Genomic DNA, 15,193 nt, shown 5'->3' with positions numbered 1-15,193 from the left:
AAGTAGGCTCCACACCCAACATGGGTCTTCAACTCACCACCCTGAGACCAAGAGTTGCAGGCTCTACTGGGTGAGCCAGCCAGGTGTCCCCATAACAACTATTTTAAATATTTATTAACTTATTTTGAGAAAGATAGAGAGCATGAGCAGGGGAGGAGGAGAGAGAGAGGGAGAGAGAGAATCCCAAGCAGGCTCCGTGCTTAGCTTGGAGCCCAATGCAGAGCTCAATCTTACAATGGTGAGATCATGACCTGAGCCAAAATCAAGTCAGGTGCTCAACCAACTGAGCCACCCAGGTGTTCCCCTCATAACAAATTTTTTTGATTGATTGATTGATTGATTGATTGATTTTCAGAGAGACAGAGAGTGTGAACAGAGGGAGGGACAGAGAGAGAGACAGAGACAGAATCCGAAGCAGGCTCCAGGCTCCGAGCTGTCAGCCCTGAGCCCGACACAGGGCTTGAACCCCTGAACCGTGAGAGCAGGACCTGAGCTGAAGTCGGACCGGATGCTTAACTGACTGAGCCACCCAGGCACCCAGAAAATGAAATCTTTAAATAAACATGCACTGCTATGGTTATTATTTCTTCTTTAGGGAGTTCAAAGTTGTTAGCCCTCGATGTAAAGGCTGCCCAGGTTCATGTGCACACAAGCTCCCAGGCTAGGACTGTGAGGCAGGGTACAATCTGCCCCAGCCCTTTCTGGGGACCCAGCCCACAATCTGACTCATCCTTTTTTCCCTGAGCCTCTGAGCCTGCTGCCCTCTGGCTGACCTTTCCTGGTGACCTGGATATGACTAGAGGCTGGCAGGAAAGGGCATGAACAGGGGCTAGAGGTGGTGGGGGTCATTTCCCGGACACAGGCCAGCAACCTCCCTTGGGGGGGTCCGCATACATAGCTCCCGTGTCCCTCTGGGCTCATCTGGGACAGAGTGGGCACGTGTCCCAGGCTACAGTGCATTTTTCACACTCGTCCTCCAATCTGGGTCATTCATTCCTTACCGTCTCCCATCGGGTTGATCTTACTATCGTCAGCTTCCGGGCCTCTGCCCCAGGAAGCCTTGCCCGATGGGACTGCTCCCTTTTCTGGGCTCTCCTAGGTTCTCATGCTTCCCCCACGACTGACCATCCAGTATTAAAATTAAATGGTTAAGTGGTTCCTGGGTGACTCAGTGGGTTAAGCATCTGACTCTCGATTTTGGCTCAGGTCATGATCTCACAGTTTATGAGTTTGAATCCCACGTCGGGCTCTGTGCTGATGGCGCAGAGCCTGCTTGGATTCTCTCTCTCCCTCTCTCTCTCTGCCCACGCGTGTACTCTCTCTCTCTCTCTCAAAATAAATAAGTAAAGTTAGAAAAATTAAGTGGTTAAAATAATCACAATTAGAGGAAACTTTCAGTTTTAGAATAAATTAGTTATAAAATAAATAAATCCTGGGGATATAAGGTACTGCAAGGTGACTATAGTTAATAATACTGTAGTGCATGTTTGAAAGCTGCTAAGAGAGTAGATCTTAAAAGTTCTCATCGGGGCGCCTGGGTGGCTCAGTCGGTTGAGCGGCCGACTCCAGCCAGGTCACGATCTCGCGGTCCGTGAGTTCGAGCCCCGCGTCGGGCTCTGGGCTGATGATGGCTCAGAGCCTGGAGCCTGTTTCCGATTCTGTGTCTCCCTCTCTCTCTGCCCCTCCCCCGTTCATGCTCTGTCTCTCTCTGTCCCAAAAATAAATAAAAAACGTTGAAAAAAAATTTAAAAAAAAAATTAAAATAAATAAATAAATAAATAAAAGTTCTCATCGCCAGAACAAAAAAAGTTTTAGAACTATGTAGAGTGACGGATGGTAATCAGTTTACAGTGGTGACCATTTCACAATAGATACAAATATGGAATCATGATGTTGCACACCTGAAACTAAGATAAGGTTATCCGTCAATTATACCTCAATAAAAAAAACAAACCTGGGAGGCAGCTGGGTGGCTCAGCAGGTTGAGTGCCCAACTTCGGCTCAGGTCATGATCTCATGGTTCATGAGTTCGAGCCTCACATTGGACTCTACGCTGTCAGCACAGAGCCTGCTTCAGTTCCTCTGTCCCCCTCTCTCTGTCTCTGCCCCTTCCCCGCTCACGCTCTGCCTCTCTTTCTCTCAAAAACAAATTAACATTTAGGGGCCCCTGGGAGGCTCAGTCGGTTGAGTGGCCGACTCTTGATTTGGGTTCAGGTCATGATCTCAGGATTCCTGAGTTTGGGTCCTGCTTGGGATTCTCTCTCCCCTTCTCTCTGCTGCTCCCCCTGCTTGTGCTTTCTCTGACTCTCTCAAATAAATAAATAAATAAATAAACTGTAAAAAAATATATATATAAATAAATAAACATTTAAACATAAACAAAATAAAAAAAAAATTTGTAATGTTTATTTATTTTTGAGAGAGACAGAGCATGAGCGGAGGAGGGACAGAGAGAGAGGGAGACGCAGAATCTGAAGCAGGCTCCAGGCCTCAAGCTGTCAGCACAGGGCCTGACGCGGGGCTCGAACTCACGGACCGCGAGATCATGACTTGAGCCGAAGTTGGACGCTTAGCCAACCGAGCCACCCAGGCACTCCAAAAATAAACAAATTTTTAAAAATCACAATTAACAGTGCCAATAAGGGGCAGACAGACATCACGGGCCTCCTGCTAGGCACAGAGAAGGACAAAATATTGCTGTCAAAAAAAAAAAGTCTAATCGGGAGGAAACATCAGACAAATGCAAGTGAGGGATAGTCTATAAATAACTGGTGTGTACACTTCAAAAATGTCGATGCTGTGAAGGACAGAGAAGGACCCTGGAGCCGTTCCAGATTAAGGGGAGCTAAAGGGACAGAAATAAAATGCTGTGCATGATCCTGGATGGGATCCCGGTGGAAAACACAGCTGTAAAGGATATGGTGGAATATGGACTATAGATTAGATAACGGCAATGTGTCAAGGTCACATTTCCTGACGTTGCAAACAGTGTTGTGGTGCAGGCGACTCTCTCCATATATATGTGGAGTTTGTGTTATACATATATCTGTGTATAGGAATACATCCCTACATATATGTGTATTATATATGTGCATTATATATGTCTCTGTTTATGTTATATATATACATATGTAGCTCTCTACAGATAAACGTGTATATTATATGTGTCCATAAAGGTTTGTTATATGCATCTCTCAAAATATTTGTGTGTGTATATGTATGTATACATATATATACGTATATATATGTATGTATATACATATATATACACACATAGTGTGTATGTTACATATCTATATCTATATGTACATGGAATTTATAGATAGAACAATAAACTTAGTAGAACAAGTTGACAATTGGTGAATCTCTATGAAGAGTATACAGGACGCCCATGACGTCTTCTTGCAACATTTCTGTAAGTTGAAATGATTTCAAAATTTAAAAATTTACGAAAAAAAAAAAAAAAAAAAAAGAGGGGCACCTGGGTGGCTCGGTCGATTAAGCGGCCGACTTCAGCTCCGGTCACGATCTCACGGTTCATGAGTTCACGTCGCGGGGCTCTGCGCTGACAGCTCGGAGCCCGGAGCCTGCTTCGGATTCTGTGTCTCCCTCTCTCTCTGCCCCTCCCCCTACTCGTGATCTGTGTCTCTCAAGAAAATGAATAAATGTTAAAAAATTTTTTACAAAATAAAGAACAAGACAGAAGCCACGTGTTCTTTATGACCTAACCTAGGAAGTCGCACACACCATCGTCTCAATAATATCCTATCGCCTACACCAGAGGGGGGAAGTGTAGAAGAGCATGGACATCAGGAGGCGAGGATCACTGGGCTACTAGGGACAAAGGCAGAGTGTCATTGCCGCCAAGAGCACAGCTGGGAGTCGGCTAGCCCGGCTTCAAATCCTAGCTCTGCCTGGATAATCGTGAGAATTTGAACAAGCACTTAATCTCTCTTTTATCTAGTCCTCATCTATAAAGTGGAAGAAGGGTTCCCAACTCATTTGGCGTTGCTATTAGGATTAAGCGAACACATAATCACTTTAGGACAAAGCATAATACTCGACATAAACGAAGGACACGGTAGGTGTTCGCTATTTCTCTCCTAAGCAGCCTGTCTGCTAACAGATCAACCCTTCCTGACTCACCCACCAGGAGACCCATTGCTCGGGGATTAGTGAAGAGGGACTGAGGGGCCCCTACTAACTCAGGTTCTAGAGACATAGATGGAAAGACACTTCTTTTTCTTCCTCTTTTTTTGTTCTTTCAAGCAGCCTCCACGCCCAGTGTGGGCCCCAGCTCACAACCCTGAGATCAAGACCTGACGGGGCGCCTGGGTGGCGCAGTCGGTTGAGCGTCCGACTTCAGCCAGGTCACGATCTCGCGGTCTGTGAGTTCGAGCCCCGCGTCAGGCTCTGTGCTGATGGCTCAGAGCCTGGAGCCTGCTTCCGATTCTGTGTCTCCCTCTCTCTCTGCCCCTCCCCCGTTCATGCTCTGTCTCTCTCTGTCCCAAAAATGAATAAACGTTGAAAAAAAAAAAAATTAAAAAAAAAGACCTGAGCCAGGGGGCACCTCGATGGCTCAGTGCGTTAAGTGTCCAACCTCACTCAGCTCAGGTCATGATCTCCCGGTTTGTGGGTTCGAGCCCCACGTCGGGCTCTGTGCTGGCGGCTCAGAGCCTGGAGCCTGCTTCACATTCTGTGCCTCCTTCTCTCTCTGCTCCTCCCTTGCTTGTGCTCTGTCTCACTCTGTCTCTCAAAAATAAATAAATGTAAAAAAAAATTTTTTTTTAAAGAGTCGGAGGCTTAACCAACTGAGCCACCCAGGTGCCCCTTAAAGACACTCTTCATGAGAGCACGTACGGTGCCGGATTGAAATCTCCCAAAGGGCGGGAGATTCAACTGCCCACAGACAGGCAAAAAAAAAAAAAAAAAAAGTCCATTTCACTGCTTCCCAGGTTTGGTGAGAGATTCCAGGCCCTATGTCACCTTTCTTTTTTTCTTTTGTTTCGTATGTCACCTTTCTAATGCTATTTGCTTTGACCAAAGTAGCCAACCTGGTGGACAGGACTGTCTTACTCACCATTATGGTCCCAGTACAGCAGCCGTCACAGTAGGTACTCAAGAAACAATTGATCAGGGTGTCTGGGTGATCTCAGCTCAGGTCATGATCTCACGGTTTATGGGATTGACCCTCATGTCAGGCTCTTTGCAGATACCTCAGAACCTGCTTAGAATGCTCTCTCTCTCTCAAAATAAATAAGTAAGCTTAAAAAAAGAAACAACTGATCAGAGCAACAGTGTCACTGCTGGGTCAGAGAGTATGTTCCACAGAACAGTTTTTATTTATTATTTAAAAAAATTTTTAAATATATTTATTTATTTTTGAGAGACGGGGGGAGGCGGGGGAGAGGGGAAGAGAAAGACAGAGACACAGAATCTGAAGCAGGCTCTAGGCTCTGAGCTGTCAGCACAGAGTCCGACGCGGGGCTCGAACCCACAAATCGTGAGATCATGACCTGAGCAGAAGTCGGTCACTCAACCGACTGAGCCACCCAGGCAGCCCAGAACAGTTTTTAGAATGCAATCCAGACCCAGCTCCGGGTCCCTGGAAAATTTCTTCTGGGCCATGTTCACATCAGGTGCCTCTAAAAGCTTCTGGAGGGTTCTGTGCCCCGTGAAACATGGCACGAAGGAAGAAGCCCCTGAAAAGTGAGTGGAGAGAAAAGGCCGTCAGGTTGAGAAGGTAACTGATCATTTCTTTCAGGGAGAGAAGCCACGGAAGAAAAGAGCACACCCTGAGAGTTATGTCACCGCCTCAGAGAGAGGCCAGGGTGTCGGGGGTGGACAGGCAGGCTGCCAGGGCAGATGGTGGCTGTCTGGACCTACTCCATGCAGAGGTTTTCCTTGCCGCCCTTCCCATCTGCCTGTCACTGCTGCCGGGATCGGCCGTCCTGGCATCCAGCCCGGCCGGGGCCAAGTGTATGAGTGGTGACCCGCACGTCAGCCCCGGGGCATGCAGTTTCAGATTCCAGAGACTGAGCTGGCTCTGAGCCCTGCTGAGTCAACTCTGTTCTTCTCGCCCGCCCGTGTGCCAAGCCAGCCTGCCTGGGGGTTCTTCCTGGCAGGCAAGTTTTTCTTTGCCAGCCTCAATTTCCCGACAGAGTATAGTGGAGCAGGACAGGAGGGAGGGGAGGAATTTAGTCAACGTTTGTTAAGCGAATGCTTAGCCTTTTGGGAATGAACATGGTCGGCCCCACAGCCTTAGTTCTTCCTTTGTTCCAAGTTTGCCCCTACCCCAGGCTCAGAGTGTCGGGCTCTCTCTTCCAGAACAGAGGGACTGTTTGTTGAATGAGTGAATGAGTGAATAAATGAATGAGGAGTTAGGAGCCCTTCTTTCCGTGTATCACCTCTTCCTGTTCTGAGGTTTCTGCTTTGATACAGGAAAAGGCTCACGACACTGCAGACCCTGGGTGGGGGTGGGGGGCAAGCGGGGGAGTGAGCCGTGAGCTGGAGTCTGAACAAGATAGACCGGGAGCCACCCCGAAGGGGCACTCAGGTGTGGGAAGCGGGATGAGGGACGTCAGGGGATCCGACAAACACGTCTGCAGGGACGAATCCTTGAGCGGGAAGGAGCGTGGGAGTCCAGAGTCGTCTCCCTGGTCGTCCAGCCTGGTCGCGAGCTGCTCTCCGAGAAGTCTCCGGGGGCGGGGATGTTTCAGGTGTCCCGGGCATGCCCGGCCGGACTGGACTCAGCGCACCGGGGCCCTTTCTTATTCGTCTCTCTCTCCAGCTTTTGACTTGGGGAGGGGGGGTGGGGGGTCACGGGTACCGCTGAGCGCGGCGGGTGCAGCGTGGAGGGTTTGGGATTCCGGTGTTTGGAAGGGGGCCCCCGTGAGGGTCACGTCTTCCACGGTCCGCAGAGGAGACGCTCCAGGGCCTGCTGGAGGAGCCAGAGTTTTGCACCCCGAGGACGCCCCCCCTCCAACTCCCCGGCGGCTGGCTCCCAGAACCCTACCCCCGGCCGCACGCCCCGCCCCCGGCACTCCCTGCGCCCCGCCTCCGAGGCTCCCCTTTCCCTCTCTCCGCGGGCTTATAAAAAGGGGGCGTCGCGGGGACTAGCCAAGCCCCAAAGGCTGGCGGCTGTGATCGGAGCCTTCCTTGCGGCTTCTGAACGCCAGTGAGTCTCCGCCAGGACGCCCGCGTCGCCAGCCCTCGACTCTCCAGCCCGCGCCTCCGCCTTGCGCTCCCGCGTCCGGGCCACCCGGAAGGATGCGCTGTGCGCCGACGGCCTCGGCAGCCTTGGTGCTGTGCGCCGCCACCGCCGGGCTGCTGAGCGCGCAGGGCCGCGCGGCGCCCGCCGAGCCTCCCGAGCCGCCGCGCTTCGCGTCCTGGGACGAGGTGAACGTGCTGGCGCACGGGCTCCTGCAGCTGGGCCACGGGCTGCGCGAGCACGTGGAGCGCACCCAGGGGCGGCTGGGCGCGCTGGAGCGGCGTCTGCGCGCGTGCGGGGCGGCCTGCAAGGAGTCCGGGGCGTCCGCCGCGCCCCCGCGCGCGCCCGAGAGTGTGGGCCCCAGTAGCGAGGCTGCCCCCGAGACCCTCGGCAGCCTGCAGGTACGTGGGCTCCCTCTGCCCTCCTGCGGGTCTCGGACAGTGTGGGCGGGAGGGGGACGCATCCGGGACTCCCTGGGCTCCCCTGCCCCGGTCTCTCGGGAGGGAGAGCTGGAAGGCCGACGAGTGACGATGAATGGAGAGGCTGGCCGCAGAAGGCCGGGTCCTCACCGCGGTGCTGTGCGCACGCTCTCCCAGACTCAGCTCAAGACCCAGAACGGCAGGATTGAGCAACTCTTCCACAAGGTGGCCCAGCAGCAGCGGCACCTGGAGAAGCAGCACCTGAAAATCCAGAATCTGCAGAGCCAGGTGCCTGGTGCTTGCCCCGGGGTTGGGGTTGGGAGGGAGGCCGAAGCTCGCCCGGGGGGGGGGGGGAGAGTGAGGGGTGGGGGGGTGGGGGTGGACCTAGAGCCAGGCAAGTTGAGGGGCCGGAGCCAGCCAGACCTGACATCCTCCTCCTGTCCTGTCCTGTCCAGGTGAGCCTCCTGGCCCCCATGCACCTGGGCCACAGGATGGCCAAGCCTGGCAGGAAGAAGAGGCTACCCAAAATGGCACAGCTCGTTGGCCCTGCTCACAATATCAGCCGCCTGCACAGTGAGTGTCCAGCCCTCTGCTGTCCTCTGGCAATTCCTTCCCCCCAACCACCACCACCACACACACACACACACACACACACACACACACACACACCACTCCTGTCCCCCTCCTTGTCTTGTCCACCTGGCCCCGGGTTCCTGTGGGCTCACTAGTCTCTGGTAAAGGGCTGATGGGCACATCCCATCTCATCATCCCTGACCCTGACCAGGTAGGCCACCCCACCCTTCTTCCTGGCAAGCCAGTGGCTTTCCCCGGAGCCCTGCTGGCCACTAACTGGAGCAGGGCTTGGGGTCTTTAAGAGGGTCCAGGAGGGACTTGAGCTGCAGGGGTGTGGGGAAGGGGGCGGTGCAGGTCAGAGACGCCTTCCTGAAGGTTGGAACCTTCTCTGAGGGCACACTGGTGGACAGGAGGGTGCCAGCTATGGAGCCTGGAGTTCTAACGGTGAAGAGCGATGGCTTCCTGGGAGGGGGATTCTGAGCTGGGGCTCCCCCCCCCAATGGTATCTTGGAGCATAGCTCTGGGAGACAGGTAACCCCCATCTCCCTGGCCAGACACACCACTCGCTTTTGCATCTCTAACAAATCCAGGGCTCCTGCCCCCCACACCTGGTGCCTCACTCCCCTCTTGGTCTCCGAAGTCCCTGATCACCCTGATTCCTGCAGAGAATGAGCCTTTGCCATCAGCACAAGCTCTGGGTCCTTCATTGTGCATCCCAGATCGCCCCAGACCTCCTGCCCGTCCCCCCCCCCCCCCCCCCCCCCAGCATGTCTCCGTGTGTCTGACACAGGCTCACAGCTCCTGGTGTCTCTGTCCCCACCCTTAGTCCGGGGCTCCAGACCCGGCTGGCTTCCCTGTAGTCCTCCTACCCCATCACCCCGCCTGGCATCCGGGGCTGTGTGCAGCCAACTGGGTAAAAGTTCGGATTCCCCCTTCACACCCTGGGTCTGGCTGCTGGCTGCCGGCTGCCACCCTGGGTCTGGCTGCTGGCTGCCGGCTGCCGGCTCCCTAGTCTTGAAGGCTGCCCCTCCCCCTGCCCTCCCCCACTCTTCCTCCTCCCCCCCCCCCCCCCCCCGCCCTCCCCCACTCTTCCTCCTTCCCTCACCGGGCCTGTAAGGGTCCATACACCGTCCCAACCCCCCTCCCTGCCCCTGAGCCTTGAGGGGCTTTGGAGCTTGCCAGCAGGCGTGGGTCTGGGCTGGGGGATGTGACGGTGGGGGATGCGTGGGTTTGGGGACTCCCAGACCTGGGGTCAGCCCTGCCAAGTAGGGGAAGGTTCAGAGCTGGAGAGACAAACAGCTCCTTCTAATGGAAGCCACATTCGTGGTTTGGCCGGGTGCCGTCCCCCGATTGGAAGGGAGGAAAGTAGGGGAAAGGGGAGCTGCTCCAGGGGCCGGAAAATGTCTCCAGTCACTCTGGGCCCGCCCCCATCCCCCTTACTCCCACCCTTCAGCGCGGACTTCCCCTCCCCCGGGCGACCTTTTCCCTACTTTCCAGGCTCGACTGGGGGCGGGGACTTCACAGCCTTTGGGCACAGCCCAGCCATCCCTCCCTCCTCTTTCCCTCCCTTGTCTTCCTCCTAGGTTCCTTAGTCCTGCCTTCCCCTTTACCTGGGATCCCAGGTGGGGCCCCTGGCCTTGCAAGCCTCATGCAGAGCGCCGCCCCCCACCCCCCCAACAGAGCGCTTCTGCTCAGCCCCACTCCTATCTTCTCCACCCTGGCCCGGCTTCTCAATCAATCACTCATGCCTCCAGTCTTTATTAAACACCTACTGTGGGCCAGGATTAACCTGGGCACTGGTGCCAGACTGTGGGCAAAGAGCCACTCTGTCCCTGGCCCCATGGAATCCTCATTCAGTGGCAGGGAGACCACTGGATGACTCCAGTGTTGTGGGCAGGAAGTCCCCGATGCTTCTTTTGGGAGCCTGGCCTGGTCTGGGGGTCAGGGAAGGCATCCCTTCTAGAAGCTGGGATCTTTAGAGTGAGGCAAGAAAGTCCTGAGGGAAGATCTCTCTGGCATGTGACCGGCATGTGCAGGCATAGAGACGGGCGTGTGCAAAGCCCCTGTGGCAGGAGGGTGTGTGATACAAGGCTGGCTGTGTGGCCTGAGGTGAGAATGCAGTGTGGGAGGAGGAAGGATGGTGGGTGGCTCAGGGGCCATCCAGGACAGGGGATGCTGTGAACCCAGGATTACCCCCTCATGTCCCCTGTCACCCACTGCCCAGCCCCTAACATGCCTGTTTCCTGAGGCCCCTCCTGCTTCAGTCTCCCCGCCCCTCTCTTTGCCTGCCCTTCAGGGCTGCCCAGGGACTGCCAAGAGCTGTATGAAGAGGGAGAGCGGCAAAGTGGACTGTTCCAGATCCAGCCCCAGGGGTCCCCACCCTTCCTGGTTAACTGCAAGATGACCTCAGGTAGGATGCGCTGGCCCGCTGGGGTGCCCTGCATCCTGTCATGGGCCCTATTGCCATTCCAATCAAATGCAGCTCCCTGCCACCACCCAGGGTTGAGCCAGGTTCAGTGGACCTAGAGAAACTTCCTAGATTTCTAACGCTCCCTCCCTCCCCTCCTCCCTCCTGGGGCCTTGGGACAATGTCTAGGCTGAGCCCCTTGCACATTGGCCAGCCCACCTTTAACCACCTTCCTCTAGTCCTGCTGGGGTGAATGAGAAGACCTTGGCCCTCTCTGGGTTTGGAGGCAGTTTAGGGTTTGAGAGCCAGATGGGAAGTCGGGGTCCCCTGCAAAAAGCGGCCTCCTGATGGCATTGCACCTCTCTGGGCAGATGGAGGCTGGACTGTAATTCAGAGGCGCCAGGATGGCTCCGTGGACTTTAACCAGCCCTGGGAAGCTTACAAGGCTGGCTTCGGAGACCCCCAAGGTGGGTGTTTCCAGCCGGGGGGGGGCCGGAGGCAAAGAGGGGAGGAGGGGGCGAGGAGGTGGGTCTGACTCACCGATGGGCCTCTCTCCCCTGTAGGTGAGTTCTGGCTGGGCCTGGAGAAGGTTCACCGCATCACGGGGGACCGCGGCAGCCGCCTGGCTGTGCAGTTGCAGGACTGGGAGGGCAATGCTGAGTCTCTGCAGTTCCCCGTCTATCTGGGTGGTGAGGACACAGCCTACAGCCTGCAGCTCACAGCTCCCGTGGCCAGTGAACTGGGTGCTACCACTGTGGCACCCAATGGCCTCTCCCTGCCCTTCTCCACTTGGGATCAAGACCACGACCTCCGTGGGGACAAGAACTGTGCCAAGAGCCTCTCCGGTGAGCAAGCTCTGCGCCTCCCTGTCCTGCCTTGCACCACGAGGTCGAGACCTCCTCTCTCTGCCTCTGTGTTTCCCTGTCCTGCCTTCAGTGCCAAATGCCGTCCGTTCTCTGCCCCCCTTTCTCCTAACTTCCTGTGTGTCTTTGGGCAACTGACTTATTACCCTGTCTCACCTTCGGTTTCCCTGTCTTTAAACTGGGTATGACCACAATGCCCACTCCATAGGATTACCTTGAGATGACATTTGTGGGATAGTGGCCGGCATGTGGCCCAGCCACCAAGATAAACCCTGTGTTGGCTTTTGTTTTTGTCTTTTAGTTTATTTATTTTGAGAGCGAGAGAGAGAGCAAGTGGGGGAGGGGCAGAGAGAGAGAGAGAGAGAGAGAGAATACCAAGCAGGCTCCTTGCTGTCAGCTCAGAGCCTGACCCAGGGCTGGAACTCATGAACCATGAGATCACGACCTGAGCTGAAGTCAAGAGTCAGGTGCTTAACTGATTGACCACCCAGGCCCCCTGACCCTGTTGTAATGAAATTGGAGGCAGAACCCAGGCTCTGTAAAGTGAAACATATGACACTGCTTTTTTGGTGGGTCAAAAAATGATGGAATACTAGTAATTTTATATGGTTTGATCAAATATAAGTTGAGGAAATGGACGATGATTATAGAAAGTCTTTTTTTTTTTAATATTTGTTTAATTTTGAGAGAGAGAGAGAGAGAGAGAGAGAGGGAGAGAGAATGTGCAGGGGAGGAGCAGAGAGAGAAAGGGAGACTGAGAATCCCAAGTGTAGATGTGGGGCCCAAACTCACGAACCCTGAGATCATGACCTGAGCTGAAATCAAGAGTCAGACACTAACCGACTGAGCCACCCAGGCAGCCCAGAGAGTCTTTAATAAACGTTTCCCACATGTCAGGTACAGAACAGTAACTCGTCACAGTCACAGACACAAAAGCTGTAGTTACTGGGAAGGGGTCCAGAGCCCCGAAACTCCTTTGTCACAACCTGGGGTCCCTCAAGACGTCGTGTGACCATCACTAGAAAAGTCTTCCCCTCTGAAGTTTATAAAGTCCGGGGCTCCTGGGTGGTTCAGTCGGTCGAGCGTCCGACTTCAGCTCAGGTCATGATCTCACGGTTCGGGAGCTTGAGCCCCGCATCGGGCCCTGTGCTGACGGCTCGGAGCCTGGAGCCTGCTTCGGATTCTGTGTCTCCCTCTCTCTCTGCCCCTCCCCTGCTCACGCTCTGTCTCTCTCTCTCAAAAATACAGATTAAAAAAAAAAATAAAAAGTTTGTGCAGTCCAACACCCAGCCGCCTCTCGGTCCCAGCCTCCGTGGAGGCACAGGGACCCCAGCCTGACCAGTTCGTTTTCCTCTGACCCCGGCAGGTGGCTGGTGGTTTGGCACCTGTGGCCATTCCAACCTTAACGGACAGTACTTCCGTTCCATCCCACACCAGCGGCAGCAGCGTAAGAAGGGCATCTTCTGGAAGACCTGGAGGGGCCGCTACTACCCGCTGCAGGCCACCACGATGCTGATCCAGCCGACAGCGGCTGAAGCAGCCTCCTAGCCTCCCCACTGGGGCCTGGCTCCCAGGCTCGTAGACAACAGTGACTTTGACTCTGGCCCAGCGTGTGGCCACTCCCTGCTCAGGCAGGGGCTCGAGACGGGGGCCATCTGGAGCCTCACGGACAGAGAAGATGCTCACGACTGGAGATGCCCCCTTTCTGAGTGGCGGGGTGCAGGTGATACCCTCTGAGGGCAGAGCTACAGGGTTGCAGGGCACAGAGCCAGGAAGCGTGAGACGGAGGGGCATTGAGGCCCACTCCTTGCCCACCTAAGGAGTCGAGGACACAGAGGGACCACTCGGGGGCAGCCGAGCCAGCCCTCGACGGCGGATTCAGTCACATTGACTGGCTGGGGGACCAGGGCTCCCGTGGGCCCCCAGTGCCCTCACGGTGCTCTCGTGTGTGGGTGCTGTGGGATGAGCCGGTGCCAATGACATCCGGGTGGAGCTCACCAAATTCTTGCAATAAAAGCAACCTCAGCACATTTCGTTCTCCTGTGTCCTTCGGTTTGTTTTAAAAGTGGGCAGTTTCAGAGTCCACATAAATATGTTCCCAGGGTAGAGGGTGAACACTCCCAGGTCCTTCGAGGACAATGCCGATTGGTCCTACAACTGATTTCAATTTCCTCCATATATTATTTCACGACGTGGATCTCAATTTTTGTTTTTCAAAAACCAAGACCCTCATTCAGTCCTTCTGGAAGCAGGTAATAGAGAAAATGAGAACCCCGCCCCCCCCCTTTTTAAAGTTTATCTATTTATTTATTTATTTATTTATTTTGAGAGAGCTAGAGCATGAGCAGCGGGGGGAGGCAGAGAGAGAGGGAGAGAGGGAAATCCCAAGCAGGCTGCGTTCCCGTCAGTGCACAGAGTCTGACGCAGGGCACCAACCCACGAAACCCTGAGACCATGACCTGAGCCAAAATCAACAGCTGGATGTTTAACTGACTGAGCCATGCGGGCGCCCTGAGAACGCCTTCTTCGTCATACTTAACACATGTGAATCACAATGAACTGTTTAGCACCCAGCCATCTGATAGAAATATAATGTGAGTCATGCATTTTAATTTTTTTCTAACAGTCACATTTAAAAAAAGGGAGAAAAAAAAACAACAAAAAAGAAACAGATGAAATTAATTTTAGAAATGTATTTTTATCAAGCCCAATGTAACCAAAATATTATCATTTCAACATGTGAGTGATACACAAGTCATTAATGAGATATTTGACACTGCTTGTTTTTTATACTAAGGCTTTGGAATCCAGTGTTTACGTTTATGACACATCTTAATTCGGACTGGCCGTATGGCAAGGGCTCAGTAGCCAAGAGGCTAATGACCACCATATTGGCCAGTATAGTTCTAGTGTTTACATGAAAGCACTGCTTTGGGTAGATTCTTTACATTTTTTGCCACATCAGCCAAAGTTTTCCTTTAAGTTGGCTCTTTTATTTATTTTTTATTTTTCAAAAATGTTCATTTATTTTGAGAGGGGGAGGGGCAGAGAGAGAGAGAGAATCCCAAGCAGGCTCTGCATAGCCCGCACAGAGGCCTGGTGGCTCAGTTGGTTAAGCATCCAACTCTTGGGGGGGGCGCCTGGGTAGCTCCGTCAGTTAAGCGTCCGACTTTGGCTCAGGTCATCTCACGGTTTGTGAGTTCGAGCCCCGCGTCAGGCTCTGTGCTGACAGCTCAGAGCCTGGAGCCTGCTTGGGATTCTGTGTCTCCCTCTCTCTCTCTGCCCCTCCCCCACTTGTGCTCTGTCTCTCAAAAATAAATAAATAAATGTAAATAAAAAAATTTAAAAAAGCATCCAACTCTGAGTTTTGACTCAGGTCATGGTCTCACAGTTCATGAGTTCGAGCCCCACATCGGGCTCTGTGCTGATGGTGTGGAGCCTGCTTGGAATTCTCTCGAATTCTCTCTTTCTGCCCCTCCCCTGTGCTCTCTCTCTCTCTCTCAAAGTAAATAAATAAGCTTAAAAAAAAAAAAAGAGAGAGGCCTAACTGACTGAACCACCCAGGTGCCCCTAAGTTGGCTTTTTTAAAAAGTTGGCCTTACGTACATAAAAATATGTATAGAAATTCAACTCATATTTATAGAGTTCTTACTACATGCCAAACCCTTGTAGTAAGTGCTTGGAAACTAAATCCTAGTGAACAGAAAGATTCCTGCTCTCA

The 15,193-nt window shown here is 53.5% G+C and overlaps 1 protein-coding gene across 1 annotated transcript; it reads left to right on the top strand.

Annotated features, from left to right (window-relative positions):
- Nucleotides 1-5,308: 5,308 nt before the first annotated feature.
- Nucleotides 5,309-13,502, top strand: ANGPTL4 (angiopoietin like 4). The gene is made up of 7 exons (XM_043586431.1): nucleotides 5,309-7,611; nucleotides 7,807-7,917; nucleotides 8,085-8,202; nucleotides 10,499-10,612; nucleotides 10,981-11,076; nucleotides 11,173-11,454; nucleotides 12,839-13,502. The coding sequence occupies exons 1-7, from the start codon at nucleotides 7,270-7,272 to the stop codon at nucleotides 13,018-13,020; spliced, it is 1,245 nt and encodes a 414-aa protein (XP_043442366.1). The 5' UTR covers nucleotides 5,309-7,269; the 3' UTR covers nucleotides 13,021-13,502.
- Nucleotides 13,503-15,193: the final 1,691 nt, after the last annotated feature.

This window comes from Prionailurus bengalensis, chromosome A2, assembly GCF_016509475.1.
Source record: "Prionailurus bengalensis isolate Pbe53 chromosome A2, Fcat_Pben_1.1_paternal_pri, whole genome shotgun sequence".
Classification (NCBI taxonomy): Eukaryota; Metazoa; Chordata; class Mammalia; order Carnivora; family Felidae; genus Prionailurus; species Prionailurus bengalensis.
Note: the sequence above shows the minus strand (reverse complement) of the source record. Positions and strands in the feature narration are given on the sequence as shown.

Bases quoted from the DNA above. Each gene is read 5' to 3' on its own strand.
- ANGPTL4 (XM_043586431.1), top strand. From the start codon at position 7,270: ATGCGCTGTGCGCCGACGGCCTCGGCAGCCTTGGTGCTGTGCGCCGCC. The intron at 8,203-10,498 runs GTGAGTGTCCAG...CCTGCCCTTCAG, and splicing joins CAATATCAGCCGCCTGCACA to GGCTGCCCAGGGACTGCCAA. The intron at 10,613-10,980 runs GTAGGATGCGCT...CTCTCTGGGCAG, and splicing joins TAACTGCAAGATGACCTCAG to ATGGAGGCTGGACTGTAATT.